The following is a 16007-nucleotide window of genomic DNA, read 5'->3' as shown; positions in this document are numbered from 1 at the left end:
TGTTTTGGATTGTGACGCACATCCTCATATTGATTTGAGCAGACATTTTGGCATAAATAGGTCAAAACTGGCACAGAAAGACAGAAACACACTCAGTGTCTCCTACCTTATGTCTCACACTCCGGTGCTGGTGATTCTGATGCTTTCAGGACATGACTTGGATTGAGGATGACCTACAAAAACAAGCAAAACACAAAGCTTTAACAAATTTGGATAATTTATAATCCATGTTTTAACAGGTTTAGAGGTATTTTCAAGTTTTAGCCATTTGTTAATGCCCCTGACACAAAAATGAGCTCAACTAACCTGCACAGACAGAAGCAGACTGGTCAAACTTCTGTTCAACTTTAACTCCAAGTTGCACTGGACAGACTACAGCTGATGGCTGAGGGCCAATGTGCACAAAGGTTCTGCTCTTACATTAGAATAAATCAGCAGTCTGTACATCTAATGCTTGTGTTATGTCTGAGAAAAAGGTTACGACTATAGACTCTGGCTTTGTGAGCCTCTGGTGTTTTGCAGGAGTAGGAGGGGGAAGAGGCAGAAGAAAGAAATCAGGATCAACTGCTACATTGGTGTATTCACTGATTTACTGGGCTGAACTAGCCAGTCTTCAACCCTCTGATACACAGTTATGGGTTGGTTGGGTTCAGCAAAAGATGGTGATTTGGGTTAAAATAAGTACTCCCTCAACATGAGACGATCTTTGTTGTCACGGTTACAATAATAACAACGTGGTTAACTTTGTCAAACAGTCATGGATAATAGAAACAACATAAACTGCTACTTCCACATGGGAATCGAACACCGCTCTGCTGTGTCATGTTCCTGTGTTTTGTTGACCCATCCATCCACCCCAACCTCCTCCTGACTTGGACTTTGTCGCTCTATAAACTACGTCACCACACTTTGCTCCCGTCATAATTCCTGCAACCACTAGATGTCGCCTAGCAACAAAACATAACTATGGGTCGTAATAACCTGCTGCACAGACGACCTATGGGCTCCTTTTTTACAGGACAGTGTCAGATAACACCTTAGGAATCAGTACAAAAAGGTGTGTGAAGAGATGCACATCTGATTTCCTTGAGCTGTTCATCAATCAAGCAATTAAAAGCTCCTTTTCTCCAACCATTTAAGAAGAAAGCCGCCAAACCACCAAAACAATGCACAGTCACCATTTATTCATAACATGACTTGGGGCAAAGATGTACTTGGCTGGAAAGTGAAAGTGTTTTCTCCAAATTATAATGGATTGAAAGATAAAGAATAATAATAGAATAAGGCCCTTCATCACTTCTGATGAAGCCAGATCTCAATACTGAAAGCAATGGGAGTTTTGGGAAATTGCTGGCACAGGGTGTTGTGAAGTGTTGTGCCAACAAAGGTCCTGCTAATCTGTCTGTTGGTCTGCCAAAATACAAAAACACACTCATCTTTTTTGTGGGTTTTTTGTGTGAAATTGTTTTCCTTCCTCTGCAGGAAGACAGGAACCCAAACTTCATGGGCACACAAACACATGAATGGGGGACGTTCAGAGAGAAATGCAGGTAAACAACACCCACACACACCCATACACACCCACACACACACACACACACACACACACTGCATCCCTTTGTTCCAGCTGATTCGGAGCCTTTTGTTTCCTTCAGGTGGGGAGTCAAATGGGAGGAACCGGCGACTCAGGCCAACCAGCTTCCTCTTGTTTCAGGTTTCCAAGACGAGCTTTCATCCAGTGTCTGCTGCAGAACAAGTCCTGCTGCACCAAAACCTTCTGAAATCTCACAGACTTCCAGCTTCTATGCCAGCACATACCTTATTACTTATCTTTAATTTTGACAGCTGATGCACACGTAGCGTGCAGACCTCTATACTGCAAACATTATGAAGCGACATTATACTCTGCGTGCTCTTGATTAAATTGAAATGTACCACACAAGACTGAACCTCTCAAGTCTTCCTGTACAGTACGCATCAACAGTAAATCTAATCATTTGGACTATTATTATAATTTATAACATGGACATTATGAGTCTCTGATCAGTTGGGATACATGATGTGAAACTGCTTCATCCACACACACACACACACACAGACACACAAACCTCATGCATGCAAGGAAGGAGACACTGTCTCAGACTCCACATATTTATCTATCTATCCTCATCAGCAACTGTATCCACACACATTCGACTGACAAAGAAGGGAGTTGACTCAGGGTCTTCTTGACTGATGATTCAAATCACTGATGTTTACGTGGAGGACCTACAGCATAACAACTTTTAGACAATAGTGTGCTTCCAAATTTGGCATGGTACTGAACTATAAAACACCTGCTATTTCCTCCTGAGAAATACCACACAGCCATCTGAGAGATAGGAGCACAAAAATACTCCTCTGCTGTGGTCCGCTGTCCAACCCTCTGCCTTGTCTGTCCACGCATATGTCTGCCTGTCCTCTGGGACCTGAGCATGCCTCAAGAAAATTGTCCAATAAGCTGATCCAGGGACAGTTTGTTTATATTCTGGTCCAATCCCAAGACACTGAGCTGGACCTACTGGGACTGACCCCCTGACGCAGCTCAGATCTCGCTGTAAACAAACATCCAGTTTCCCATGTTGGAATCAGAGACTACTTCTGTTTGGACTTCAGCATATGAGAGAGAAAGAAAGAGATATTTATCTTAATATACCTGTGGACAGCAGTTGGGATGACTACAGGTGACTATATTTATTCCAAACATGCGTGAAGAGTTGTTAATATGGCAGCTACACTGGATGTGTGTGTGGTCTGTGATATCTGTAACAGGAAATAATAATAATAATAATAATGATAATTTCATCACAATAGAATTTAACACTGGATATCAGTTCAGTATCAATATCGTCAGTTGAATGCAGTGCTACCCAACAACCACAAGGGGTCAGAGCTTGAACATGAACGAACACCAACATGGCGCCTGTGCCCACAGGTAGAAGGTCACATGACCGGCCTAGACTTCCGGTTTACCTCACCATGTTACGGTGTTCACTGATTTCTCGCGCTAGTCTTCGCAACACTCACACTACTCCAGGAGTTTCGAGCCTCGTTGGAGGTTTGAAAACTCCGGGTTGTGTTGTCGTCTCGACAGGTGAGGACGGAGACCTGCGGGAACGATGACGTGGCCACACCTGGTCGCTCCCTGATTGGCTCTTATCAGCCGCGACAACCAGCAGTGAAAACATGAATGACAAGTGACCGTGTTGTTAACGCGATAACTGCCTTCGTTTTCCTCGTCCGTGGTATTTTCTGCCACTAATCCGCTGAACACACCTGAGAGCAGACGATCTGCTTCCTGTTAACGCCGGTTCGCGCATGCTCAGTGCGCGTGAATGGTGACGTAAACTTTTCAGGTGTGTTAGCATTGACAAAAACAATTTTATATTTACAGTCTATGATGAAAACGTAGTAGTGTGGATGTAGACTAATTATCACATCAACTCCTGAGCTCTACATGTAACAACTAGTATCATGCATCGCCATGAAAACAGAGCATTAGATCTTATTTAACAGAACTTATACTGTCACTGACCCTCACTGCTGCAACAAAGAATATAACTTTCAAATTGTTTTAAAAAATGTTTAAAAGGTCTTTTAACTGCTGTTTTGTAATGTATTGTCTATGTTGGTATTTTATTGTTATTTTCACTATTATTGTTATTACTGCTAATGAGTTACTAATGGACACGAACACGTACACACATCTACACACACCCTTATATTTTCCGTTTTTTTTTTACATATATTATTGTTGTTAGTCATTATTATTTTTATTAATTTTTTCACGTTATTTTGTGTTTTTTTTTATTTAATTTTATTTTTTTATTAAACTGTAATATAAGGTGGAGGCCTAAAAAATAAGCCCATTGTGGCTTTTTGCCTCTCCCTGCACTGTCCTATTGTTACCTATCTTGTTTTATGTTGTATTCTTTTAACTTTGTGCAAATAAATAAAATGAAAATAGAAGAATAAAATAGACCAGCTGAGTTAATTAGGCAAAAAAGGCCTGGCGTGCTGTGATGTCATTTATCATCCAGTAGGGAATTTTATATGATACCTCATTTTTTATTTTTATGTGACTGGCGTGAAAGTGATTGAGCCGAGGAGGCAGTCTGAACGGACCACAGCCATCCATCCAACACAACGCAGGGAAACAGATTCACAGTCCCCAGAGGAGGAATCCTCATGATTTTTGTTGTTGGGCTGGTTCAGCAGCTGGTGGCACTAATTCTCATTGCAGAAGAGGGCACAACAAGAAGAAACAACTAAAAGAACATCAATAAAATGGAGAAAAACCAAGAAGTAGACACGATGAAAATAAGGTGTTTATGTTGGTTTCATGCATTAAGGAAAGTAACAGTTTCCTTAACTCCCACACAGATCTGATGTTGTTTTTCTGCTGCCTGTATTTTCTGTCTCTTCAGTAGACATTTAGGTCACATGCCTCATTAACATTATGATTTATTCACCAAATCTGTTTCCCTTGCTCTATGACATGTACGTGATTGACCAACTTTTCCACCTCTGCCAAGCACAAAAACATTTTTGCAATATTTAAAGATTTTTTGTTTTGTTTTGTTTTGTTTTGAAATTTATACGTTTTTTTTTTTAATGCGTATTGACAGTCTGTTTATATCAATGAGAGTAGACAAAATATTAAAACACCTCTTCGTATATATGAATATGGTGAGAGCATGACAAGCTATAAAAAGTTAAACCCAACACCTCACTACATCAGCTTCAAATGAAAAGGATCTGTGGGCACCATGGGAACAGGGGTTCAACAGGGCTTATTTCTGGGGCCCCTTCTCTTCTGCTTGGGTCTGTGACACTGGCAGAGCTAATATAGCTAGTCAGTGCATGTTAGTGACCATGGAAAGCTGCCATCTTTAGCCTGTGTCTGCTAATACTGTGGGACAGTCTCACTTCTTAATGGATAATGATTCTGAAAAGTGATTCTGTTCCCTTTCGTGCAGATGGAGAAGCATGTTTCACCTTTATGTCTGACAAAGCCTCTGATTGGTTTGGTTGTTTCTCTATTCATGAGAAAAACACCCGACGTTTATGAACCCCTCAACAAAATCTGAGATGTTGGCTACACTGGAACCAGGCTACACTGGCTCTGCTGCAATACAATAACACAATGGAAATCTTACATCATATAATTATTGACAAACTGATAGTCCCGTGTCTGTTTTCAGCCTTTGTTTTTCTGTGGGAAGTCATTCAGAAATACAGTGCTTGGCCAAATTGAGCCTTCCCTGCCCAGAATTGTGTTTTCAGCAATTGTTCTGCATGAAGACAAAGAGCTTATGCAATCATTACTCAATCATCTTCACTGTTTGACCCCTTCAGAGCTCAGTTTGGCTGATGAGGAAGGGGACCAAAAATAAGCCCTTTGACAGGACAAGGTGGAGAGAAGGTCAGTGATTACTCTCTATCAATAAACAAGAAACACTGCATATAAAGAGGATAGGACTTCCTCCACAGATTTCAAATATACAAATTCTCTCCAAATAATGAAATTACTGGTACGGAGACCGAGGGAAAAAGTTTATTTTTCTGTTCCTGTTCCTCAGTTATGTAAGTGCTGAATAAGTGTGGGACAGAAATGTTCTCAAACAAATGGTCCTAAATAGGAGACAATGACATGTACAATACGAAACATGCTCGTATTCATGCAGCTTATTTATGGTACTGCAGCCTGTAAAGGTTCGACATGGTGCTTGTGTCCCATAAAGGCAAGAATAGGTTGTAAAAAGTTATAGTAATTAGACATGGCTAAGATCCTTGAATAATAATTTCAGAGTTTGTAATTCACGTTTTCAGGATCATAACAGAGAAAAGGCAAATTACAAATTACATTTCATTAAATTATTTCACTCTGGCCTGTCTTTTAAATCCTATTTTATTCTTTTTTTAATTGCAATGTTTCCAGTCATTTAGCCTTTTCTCTTAAAATGTTTGAATGTGGCTCTTTTTCTCCTTTTACTTACTTTTAAAAGGTAAAATGACTTTACATATTGTTGTAAAAACCCTTTAATCTGCAGCAATTTGTGTAAAAGATGCAATGAGAATACTAGTGTGAAAACAAGAAATCAAAAATAATGATGTATTTTTGAAGATTTCGAGTTTCTGTTCACTTCAACCTGCAGCAACTGATGTGTTGGTCACATGGAAGCCGCAAAAAAACATGAAGCATGTTTCTCTGAAATGCCTTTTATTTCTAATGCAGAGCACCTTGAACATCCCTGTTGGTGAAAGGTGGTACATGAAGAAAACTTGTCTTGATATGATTAATTTCCAATAATCTGTTTTTCATTCTTTTAGATCTGTTTTGTTTTTTTCTTTTGGTCTCCACAAACTCCTGCGGGAAACGTTTGGCTTTTTTTGCTGTGAATTGTTGCAGCTAATAATCATTTTCATTATCAGTGGATTTGTTGTGTATTGAGTAATCTATGAATTATTTTACTTGATGAAATGTCAGAATATAATAAAAATAAAATGTCCAGAGTTCCCCAGGGCCCAAAGCTAAATAAATGACTAATCATCGTTGCTGAGAGCTGGTGTTGGCTTCTCTGTATCGACGAATTGTTTCAGACTTAAACTAATCAAAGTGAGTCATGAAGGCAGGATGAAATGTTTTATTGTATACATCAGGCTCGTCACTGTGCAGCTAAATCCTGTCAGACGCTCCTGACCCCTGGCAGCCGTCATTTTCTGATCTGAGCAGCGGTCCTTTGACCTTGTGTCTGTCTGCCTTTTCTAACCCCTCGACGACCCCGAGAGCACTTCCTGTGTGGAGGGGAAGCGCACAGACAGATGGCAGAGACGGCGTTTCATCCTTCAGTGTGAGTATAAGTGAAAGCCACAAACAGAGGAGGCTGTATAGCTTCCGGACGGTAAACATCAGCTTTCTCATGAGAATGTTTTCCCTCTTCTGTGTGCGTGTGTGTGTGTGTGTGGGAGCCCACTATACTTGTTGGGTCTGACAGCCAGATTGCTGGATGTCATGAGTTTAAAGGGCTGTTCAAAGGTTAAGACTTGGTTTTATGGTTAGGGCAAAGGCCTAGTGAATGCATTATGTCAATGAAGGATCCCCACTAATATAGTAAAACAAGCATGTGTGTGTGTGTGTGTGTGTGTGTGTGTGTTTGTGTATATGTCTATGTACATGTGTTATGGGTATGTACACAACACTGAGAGTTATGCAACAAAGAGAGATGGTTATCTAGAAGGTGCTGGCATGTGAATAAGGCCTTTCTTTTTTAATGTAAATAACTAACATGAACATTCAGTGACACCAGGACTGTAATTTAATTCACTAAATTGGTTTGCACTATTCACACCTTGAGGAATGTCTTAGCTAGAAAAGATTTTGTGTAGCGTTGTCCAATCACGCGAACAAGCAACAGTGTACCACAGCATCACAAGCTTTAATGTAGCAAATCTAAAATTAATAGTTTCAAGGTGGCAAACTATTCATCGTACCTGCCAGTCCGTTCTTAAGGTAATTTACTTTGTTATATTCACACATGTATATAGTTTAGAATCAAAAGACAATTACCCTCAGTCCAATAAGTCTAAGGTTTTTATTCGCATGATGTTGTGTAATTTGTGTAATTTAATGCCACTTCACACAAATCTTGCCTCTTGTTTGATTAACATTATAAATGTATTTAATCATCTTATGAACAGCTGATGCAGCTGGCAGCACATTACATCACAGGTCAGCGCACACCAACACTGGGCTGGTTGAGACTGGTTTACTGTGCACTTTACTACACAGTGGAGGTATTTACTTCAAAACCAAGGCACTAATGAAATGAACTGAAGATTAAAACCTATGTGTTTGTGTGGCTACTTTTCTTCATCTTGTTATGTCTTTTACAAAGTGACCCTACTCTCACTGTGACTTCCTGAATAAATGAGGTGTGAAACAGACTGAGGCTTGGGCCGTGTACACACTGACTGTTCCCTGAGGTTCATCTCACAGTTTAATTCTGTTCTTCAGAATGATGATCAATTATCCCTCTGATCGGACATCCTCCTTTATTACTGCGGCTCCAGTTTTTGTAGAAAGCATCAGCCTGTTGTATGTATTTGTTTAAATTTAATTGTCTTTATCTGAATACTTTCTCCTCTTGTGTCAAGTACTTTATTACAAATTTGTCTTGTTTTTAAAGCGTTACTATAATAAATCTAAACTGCCAGACAGCTTACGACAAACTAAAATATGTTTTCACAGCAGGTGAGCTCAGTGAAAGTTAAATAGTTTGTGTTTTCATTGACTTCTGTGCTTCAGCTCAGAGTGAAGTATGTGTCTGTTATGGTTTTAAAGTTCAGGTAAGGCTCCAGGGATTTAATGTCAGTGAAAGTTCAATAAAAAAAGCTTTTTCTTCTTTCACATTTCGTCTTGTGCTGGTGCCTTTATACTATTTCTCCCTCAATTTTCCTGTTGTGGAGCTTTACCTCAAATTTGCAAGCCTTTCTGCTGACTGACTTTGTTCTTGAAATAAACACATATCAATCTGAGATCATGAAATCATAATCATGACGTCCCCTTCAGTGTGGAAGAGAATCATTCTAACTGCTCCTCTGTTAGACCAGCTAGTCTCTGAATGCTCTCATTTAAAGCTGAGTTTATCTTCCTTCTTAAAGATGAAGCTACATCACCATCTTGTGGACATAAACATGTAGTGCAGTAGCTTTTCCTGATCACATCTGTGATGGATGAGCAATTGATGACTGAAAAAATGATAAATCAAGTTATACAGTGTCTGAATTTTATTCATTTATAAACTTTATTAAGTTAAGACTTAACCAGTCAATGCTGATATTTGTAAATTAACAGCTTTTTGAGGTTTTAGAGTTTGGGTTTTGAAGGTTCATAAACAACAGCTTCTCCTGAAGCAGTTTTATCTGAGGACACAGGAAAAAACAATTTAATAATTCAATAATATATTTTCAGAACTGGATTTGCTCTCGCACAGGGAATTATAATAAAAATAGATCTCAGAGGAGAACATGACTACCCACCGTCACCATAATTACCCGTGTCGTTTTAGTCTGCATGTTCTCATTTGTTCTCATGTTCTCATTAGCATTACCTACACAACCTTAGCTTATTTTGTCACCTGCTGTTTGCAAGAGCAAGAATTAACTTTCAATCAACATTTAAATTGAAACTGAAACTTAAAAACATAGAAAAAAAAAAAAAAACACACCTTCATTTTTATTTGTTTATCATGCAGCCATCTTTTTATTTGGGATTAGTCACAGTTGAGAAGCAGCTTCTCTGCCACACATTCCCCTTTGCAAAAGCAATGTCTTTCATTCAGTTAAATCTTCACAGTGTTTCAGTCACATATCAGAAGAGCAGTGTTGTCTTTTGGTTAATATTTTCCTTTTTTAGGGTTCAAAACTCAAGCAATCAGTTCTTTACGCTGCTGCCCTGGGCCCCTGCCCCGGGCCCCTGCCCCGGGCCCCTGTCCAAGCATCTTGCAGGAGACGTATGGAGAACCAAGGACTCTACTAATGTTTTCCTTCTTTAACACTTTAACTCTGAGCTGAAGCTGTTTAACAAAAGTCATCAGTGCTCTCATTGAAATGTGTAACTTTCTTTCCAGTGAAAATATAATAATGGTTAAAAAAAACCTTTATCATTATGACTCTGTGATGCTCATTGTTTTCCGTGTGGTTTGCAGTGTTTAACTGTTTAATAATTTTTAGACTTATCTTCTAATAGACTGAAATTTTCCATAGACAGCTCATTATTACAACTGGGAAACAGGTTAGATTGAAACTCTTAAATTGTGTGTTTAAATGTTTAGTCTGCTTGCTTTTGTTTTTAATGTAAAGTACTTTGAGCTGCATTCTATGTATGAAAAGTGCTTTATAAATAAACTTATTATTATTAACACTTGAAATATCTTAATTCCTTGGCTATGACCATCATAACATAAAACACATCAGCACAAAAAGATAAAAATGCACAAACTCCAAGGAGACAGCTGTTCTGTGATTGAGAAAACACATTGCCTACATCTCTGGGGTGGTGGCATCTGCAAAGCAGATGATATGTTTTGCAATTTTCCCAGAAAAAAAGGTTTCAGGGAAGAAACGTTTCGAATGAATTTCCTTTAAGACTGTCACTTTTAATAAGGTTTTTGTTTATTCCATACAAGTATTTTATTCCCTCAGTTTTGTAATGTTGGGGTTTTCTGAATTAGATGACACTGGGAGTATTTCAAGTCTTAATGATCCTGAAAACAAATATGTGCAAAAGAGGGTGAAGATGTTTGTCTTTGTGCGTTGAGGGGGCACTTTTCTACCTCAACAGCTGCTGCTGTGCCTGTTCAATATGTAGTAATGTGTAATCTTCTTAACTTGCAGCTTGTAATATTTTACAGCTTTACAATGTCCAAAGGTGATGTTGAGATTGGACGGGTGATGGGCTATAAGAGCCTATATTCAGCAACAGAAAACACAGAGAGAACTCTGCAGAGAGCAGTTTCTAATTGTGCAGCTACACAGGTGAGTTATTCAGCTTGTTTTAATGTCATTGATAATTGGTCCAAACTTGCTTTATTCCGTGTTTTATTTATGTCCACATAAAGCAAATTTAAATCTGCTCTTTAGGATGAAGTTCGAGAACATTCTGGAAGAAATCGACGGTTTTGGGCCTTTCCAAATCGTCATTCTCGTCCTGCTCTGCACCCCTCGGATAGTTCTCCCCTGTCACTTCTTACTGAACAACTTCATCGCCGCGGTGCCTCCTCACCACTGTGATGTCAGCACCTTGGATGACGGAGGACTCTTCAGTAATTTAACTTATCAACAAAGACTGACTGTCAGCGTTCCCCTACGAGAAGATGGGGACCCACAATCCTGTGAGATGTTTGCAGAGCCTCAGTTCCAGCTCTTATCCAACAGCTCTGACAGCAGCACTGAGCGGCCCACACTTCAGTGTCCCAGTGGATGGGTTTACGACAACTCCACCTTCACTTCCACCCTGGCAACAGAGGTACAGCCACTGACTTTTTAATATCAGGATTAAATGTTGTGTGTGGTTATAACATTTGTACATCTCACTGAAAAAAAAACATCTTCACATTAGATGAACTCTTCCGCCAGAACATTAACAGTTTTACTGCATTTATAATGTGATATATTGTTAAATAATTGTTAAGTTTAGGGGGTAAATGAATTTAAATCTCAGGGAGTAACAGGCCTTTACACAAGAATAACAAAGGCTTTATTCAATAAAAGTAAAAAAGATGTAGGGAAGGAAAGATGTAAGACAGAAGATGACAGAAAACCCAACTAAATTTATCATCAGTGCTTCATAACTGGACCTTAACTTAAAACTGAAATCATGGCTTCATCAAATGGTTTTCGCTAATATACCCCAAAACTATATTTACATACGGTATGCCCTCACAATCACACAATCCCACATGCAACATAATTTATTTTGTTTCAAATGTTTTTATTGAGTCCTCAGATTTGAAACCAGTAATGTGTAATGATCAGTTACTTGTTCTGTAACTTGATTCGGGTAAATCACATAAATATAAAATGATAAAATCTCTTCTGTTTTCTCAAAAGGAAGGTCATTTTTTTTTACACTGGGTTAATTTCCCGAACAAGATCAAACCATTGCTCCTTCAACACTGTTTGTGCTTCTGTGCTCGTTACAAGAAAATTCTTAGTGTGCCCCTCAAACTGTTCCCAAGATACATTAAAGCACAGAAGTTTGAATTGGCATAGCTCATACTTTTTTTTATAATTGTATTTATTTTGTCCCAAAAGGGCTTAAATCTTTGTCTTAGTTAAATACAGCTGGGTAAAAAAAGTATATCACGTGAACCGCAACTAATATGTTTTTTTCTGTTTATGAAATTTTGTGTTTGGCACCTTTTGGCCACCACAGGATTAATCTGGGACCTAAATCGATTATTGAGTTACCTTTTCTCTGTGATTTGTTTTTTTTCAGTGGGACCTTGTGTGTGGTAGAAAAAGCCTGACAAAAACCACAGGTACAATCTTCTTCTTTGGAGTGATGATGGGAGCCATAGCTTTTGGATTCCTCTGTGATAAGTACGTGAATCAAAACGTTCTTATTGTTTGTAAGATTTTCATTATGACATAAAAATCAAACGTCAATGGTCAAAACTTTGTATACATCACAGTTTTATGTGAATTTTGACATGTGTAATTTGAATTTTTTGAATATTTTTTTTATTTAGAATCACGTTTAGAATACTTTGCAGGAGTCAAATTTCATAGACAGACAAATTTCCATTCCTGTGTTTAAATTTTTTTTTTCAGGTATGGGAGGAAAAACACTCTCCTGGCCTCATACATCATGGCGATTGTGTTTGGCTTCTCCAGTGCTTTTGCAAACTCCTATGTTCTGTTCGCAGTGCTGAGATTTCTCACTGGCTTTGGACTGACGGGAATCAGCATCAATTCAATTGTTCTCAGTAAGCTAACAAATTCACCATATTATACTTAAAAGATGATGCAATGTCAGGTGGCGTGTTCACATCTTATTGCAGCTTTAAAGCTCAGACTTGCGCATCTGACATTTAAATCATTATTTTCCATTTATTTTGTCGTTTTCTCCACATTTCAGGCATCGAGTGGGTCGACACAGGTCATAGGTCATTTATCGGTGTGATTGGCAGCCTGGCTTGGTCTGTAGGTAACATGCTGCTGGCTGGGTTTGCCTTCCTGGTGAATGACTGGCGGACGCTGATCATGACTGTTACAGCCCCCCTGCTTTTGGCAGTTTTGACATGGAGGTAAGTGCACCCATACAGGGATGTAATATACGTCATACATGTCCCTATATCAAGAGTGATGTTGCTATATATATCGCCTATGATGGGATATTATTATCAGATATATACATCCTCTGGATATATGAAGATGTAAGTTTATATGAAATAACCACAGTAAAATTTGTATATGTACATATGTAATAAATATGTATAAACTTTAATAATATATCATATGTTTTGACCATATTTCTTTTTCATATATATATATTTAATTTATACATGTAAGTTTCTTAAAACAACATATGTATAAAAATTCTATGTTGTATTTTGCTTGTATATTCTCCCATTTAATTTTAATAAACATGTCTATCTTTTGTATTTACATATATAATATCAATATATATTGACGGGCTTTAGGCTGGATGTTTACAACATATTACAATATAAGAATATTTGTTTAAGGCAAGACATATATGTCAATATACAAAATTGTTCCAATTTCTAATGGTGTTCATACATTTTTTTACACATATGAACATATATATTTTTATTTGATATGTCCATATATTTCACATATGAAAATTCAATATATGTACATATATTACATTTGCATATGTTTTCCAGATAAGGAACTGTGAGCGAACATTTCATCATGTAGACCTCCCTTTTAAATATAATTTAATGTGAAAAGATTTGACTTCGTCCTTCAAAATGATTATGTATATGTGAATGTAATGTGTCCTAATGTTAATAAAAATGAGGCATGTCATAGGTTAAAAAATAGGTTAAAAGGTTAATAGTTGGTTAATAGTTAAATTGGATTTCTATTAAAGTAATTAGTGATTAAATTAAACATTAATTTCAATTATGTGCTAATTCATGTGTCCACTCATTATTAATTACTTGAATGTAATTGCAGGTGGATTCCTGAATCTGCTCGATGGCTTTTAGCGAACGGTAAAGTGGAAAGAGCTCAGTTTTACCTCGACAAATGTGCAAAGTTCAACAAAAGGCAAAAACTGTCAGATAAATTAAAACTGGAGGTAGGTGTCAGCTTAAAGGTAAATGACTTTGTTTAAAGCTGGTACAATTGAAACTTTTATGTGACTTTATTATCCTTTTTAAATGTATATCTTAACATTTCTTACTCTGCCTCTGTACAGACACTCTCCAACATAGAAATGCTGGAGAAGCAGGACAGAAACTACACGTACCTGGACCTGATCAAGACCCCGAGGATGAGACAGTTAACGCTGCTGACTGGGATTGTGTGGTGGGTGTCACCTCAGAAAATATCAATATCATAGAATTATGAATTACCATGGTTCATAACCCCAAAAGTAATGATTAAATCCTTTAGAATATCTGTGTTTTAAATGATTTGTTGTTCATTGTTCTCTGCAGGTACGGAGTTGCCTCCACGTATTATGGCATCAGCCTGAACATCAGCGGATTTGGTTTGAACATGTACCTCACACACTTCATCTACGCAGCCATTGAAGTACCTGCCAAGCTGATGATCTACTGCTTTCTCAACATCATTGGACGCAGGAAGTGTCAAGCAGGAACGCTGTTACTGACAGGAATCTGCATCGCCATAAACATCTTCATCCCTAAAGGTACCTTTCACAGAAAAGACTCAAGCACACACACACAAGGATTTCTGATATATCTGCGATACTGTGAATTATAAGTGGATGTTTTGTCAAGCGTGCATCGTTTTGTTCTTAATACCTCCTGTTGTAAATCACTTTGAGCTGCATATATATGGAGGACTCACTGCATGCTGTACTTGCCGTCTATAGGTCAGTGGCATGTGCGTGCTGTTGTTGCTATTCTTGGAAAAGGCCTATCAGAAGCGTCCTTCACGACTATCTTCCTCTACACAACAGAGCTTTACCCCACAGTCGTCAGGTCAGTCGCTGTCTGCATGTACAGAGCTACACCGACAGGACCTCATGTGATGATATTTCTCATCATTCACATCAGTTATGATTGTACTTTACACCTCCAGCTCGTCATGTTGTTTGCCTTACTGGACTTTTAGATGAAGTTAAAGGATCGACTCCCTCCCAAAGGGTCTGAGAGAGGTCCACTGATATGAGTCTTTGAATTCTCTAAAAAAGATGTTGATGATTGGTGCAGTAGAAGTCCTGAGCCTCTCCTACCTGCAGAACACTTAGAGTGAGGGTTAGCTAACACAATGTCTATACAGAACTAATTCACCAGGTTAAGCCCTATGATTTTCTTTCTCTCTCACCAGACAAAATGGTTTGGGCTACACCAGCTTCATGAGTCGACTGGGGGTGTCGGTGGCTCCTCTCATCCTGCTGCTGGAGGACGTGTGGATTCCTCTCCCTCAGATCATCATCTGCTCCGTGGCCACCGTATCCGGCCTGGTGGCTCTGCTGCTTCCTGAGACACAGAACGTGAGGCTGCCAGAGACGATTGACGACATTGAAAAGCCGAGGTTGGTAAACAAATGTGTAGACTTTGATAATGTCTTTGTCACTAGTTTGGCACCATCTGGTGGTAGTGTTGAGAACGACAGCGAGAAGCAGCATCGAACACTGTGACTGATCTTGGGCCTCTGATTTTCAAACTGAGAAACTCATCCTGACTTTTTCTAGTAAACATCATATAATACAATATATTAAAAAAAAACAAACAATGAAACACTGTCACCCCACAATTAACTTAATCTTCATGGGATTAGTGAATTGACTGGAATGAACACATGTGCCACCAAGTTGTTCTAATTTCTTTATTATTTTGTTTCATTCCAGAAAAAAGGACACCTCCTCTAACTCTGTGGAGACTTCAGGTGTTTTCCCTGAATCAAAGACCACAACAGACCCACAACAGCAGTGATGAGATGAGTAGAGCAAGGACTTTTATTGCTCATATGCATCATTCTAAACCACCACAACCTTACTACCTTTTGTCAGTGTAAACAGTTAAAGTGAGCCTTCTGTTATCATGTTTGTTAAAACATTTTATTTTTTATTTGTGTCATTTGTAAACATTTCATATACAAACTGAATAAATAGCATCTGTCACTGGCTCATTAACAATTTATTTGATTTGATCTGATAAAAACTACACTGTAATGGAATAATATGATTTAATATTGGTAAATTTTACATAAACTAGATTGACACTGTAAGCACATGTGTT

At 38.3% G+C, this 16007-nt stretch overlaps 1 protein-coding gene across 3 annotated transcripts; it reads left to right on the top strand.

The window, feature by feature from the left end:
* The first annotated feature begins 10488 nt into the window (after positions 1-10488).
* On the top strand, positions 10489-15893 carry LOC139622570 (solute carrier family 22 member 7-like). 3 transcript variants are annotated; one of them, XM_071479945.1, is made up of 11 exons: positions 10489-10578; positions 10684-11068; positions 12041-12144; positions 12376-12530; positions 12683-12851; positions 13750-13873; positions 13994-14103; positions 14235-14449; positions 14636-14744; positions 15094-15300; positions 15617-15893. In XM_071479945.1, exons 2-11 carry the CDS (start codon positions 10685-10687, stop codon positions 15699-15701), a joined length of 1662 nt encoding a protein of 553 aa, XP_071336046.1. In that variant the 5' UTR covers positions 10489-10578; position 10684; the 3' UTR covers positions 15702-15893. The 3 variants fall into 3 exon arrangements, with proteins under 3 accessions (XP_071336046.1, XP_071336044.1, XP_071336045.1); XM_071479943.1 differs by having other exon boundaries at positions 10512-10578; positions 10662-11068; XM_071479944.1 differs by having other exon boundaries at positions 10531-11068.
* The last annotated feature ends 114 nt before the right edge of the window (positions 15894-16007 follow it).

The sequence above is a fragment of the Trachinotus anak genome, unplaced genomic scaffold (assembly GCF_046630095.1).
Source record: "Trachinotus anak isolate AG129_WGS33_773 ecotype Australia unplaced genomic scaffold, CSIRO_AGI_Tana_v1 ptg000007l, whole genome shotgun sequence".
Taxonomy (NCBI): Eukaryota; Metazoa; Chordata; class Actinopteri; order Carangiformes; family Carangidae; genus Trachinotus; species Trachinotus anak.
The sequence above is the reverse complement of the archived record's forward strand: the minus strand, read 5'-3'. Positions and strand labels throughout refer to the sequence as shown.

Bases quoted from the DNA above. Each gene is read 5' to 3' on its own strand.
- LOC139622570 (XM_071479944.1), top strand. From the start codon at position 10,601: ATGTCATTGATAATTGGTCCAAACTTGCTTTATTCCGTGTTTTATTTA. The intron at 12,531-12,682 runs GTAAGCTAACAA...TCCACATTTCAG, and splicing joins CATCAATTCAATTGTTCTCA to GCATCGAGTGGGTCGACACA. The intron at 12,852-13,749 runs GTAAGTGCACCC...ATGTAATTGCAG, and splicing joins TTGGCAGTTTTGACATGGAG to GTGGATTCCTGAATCTGCTC.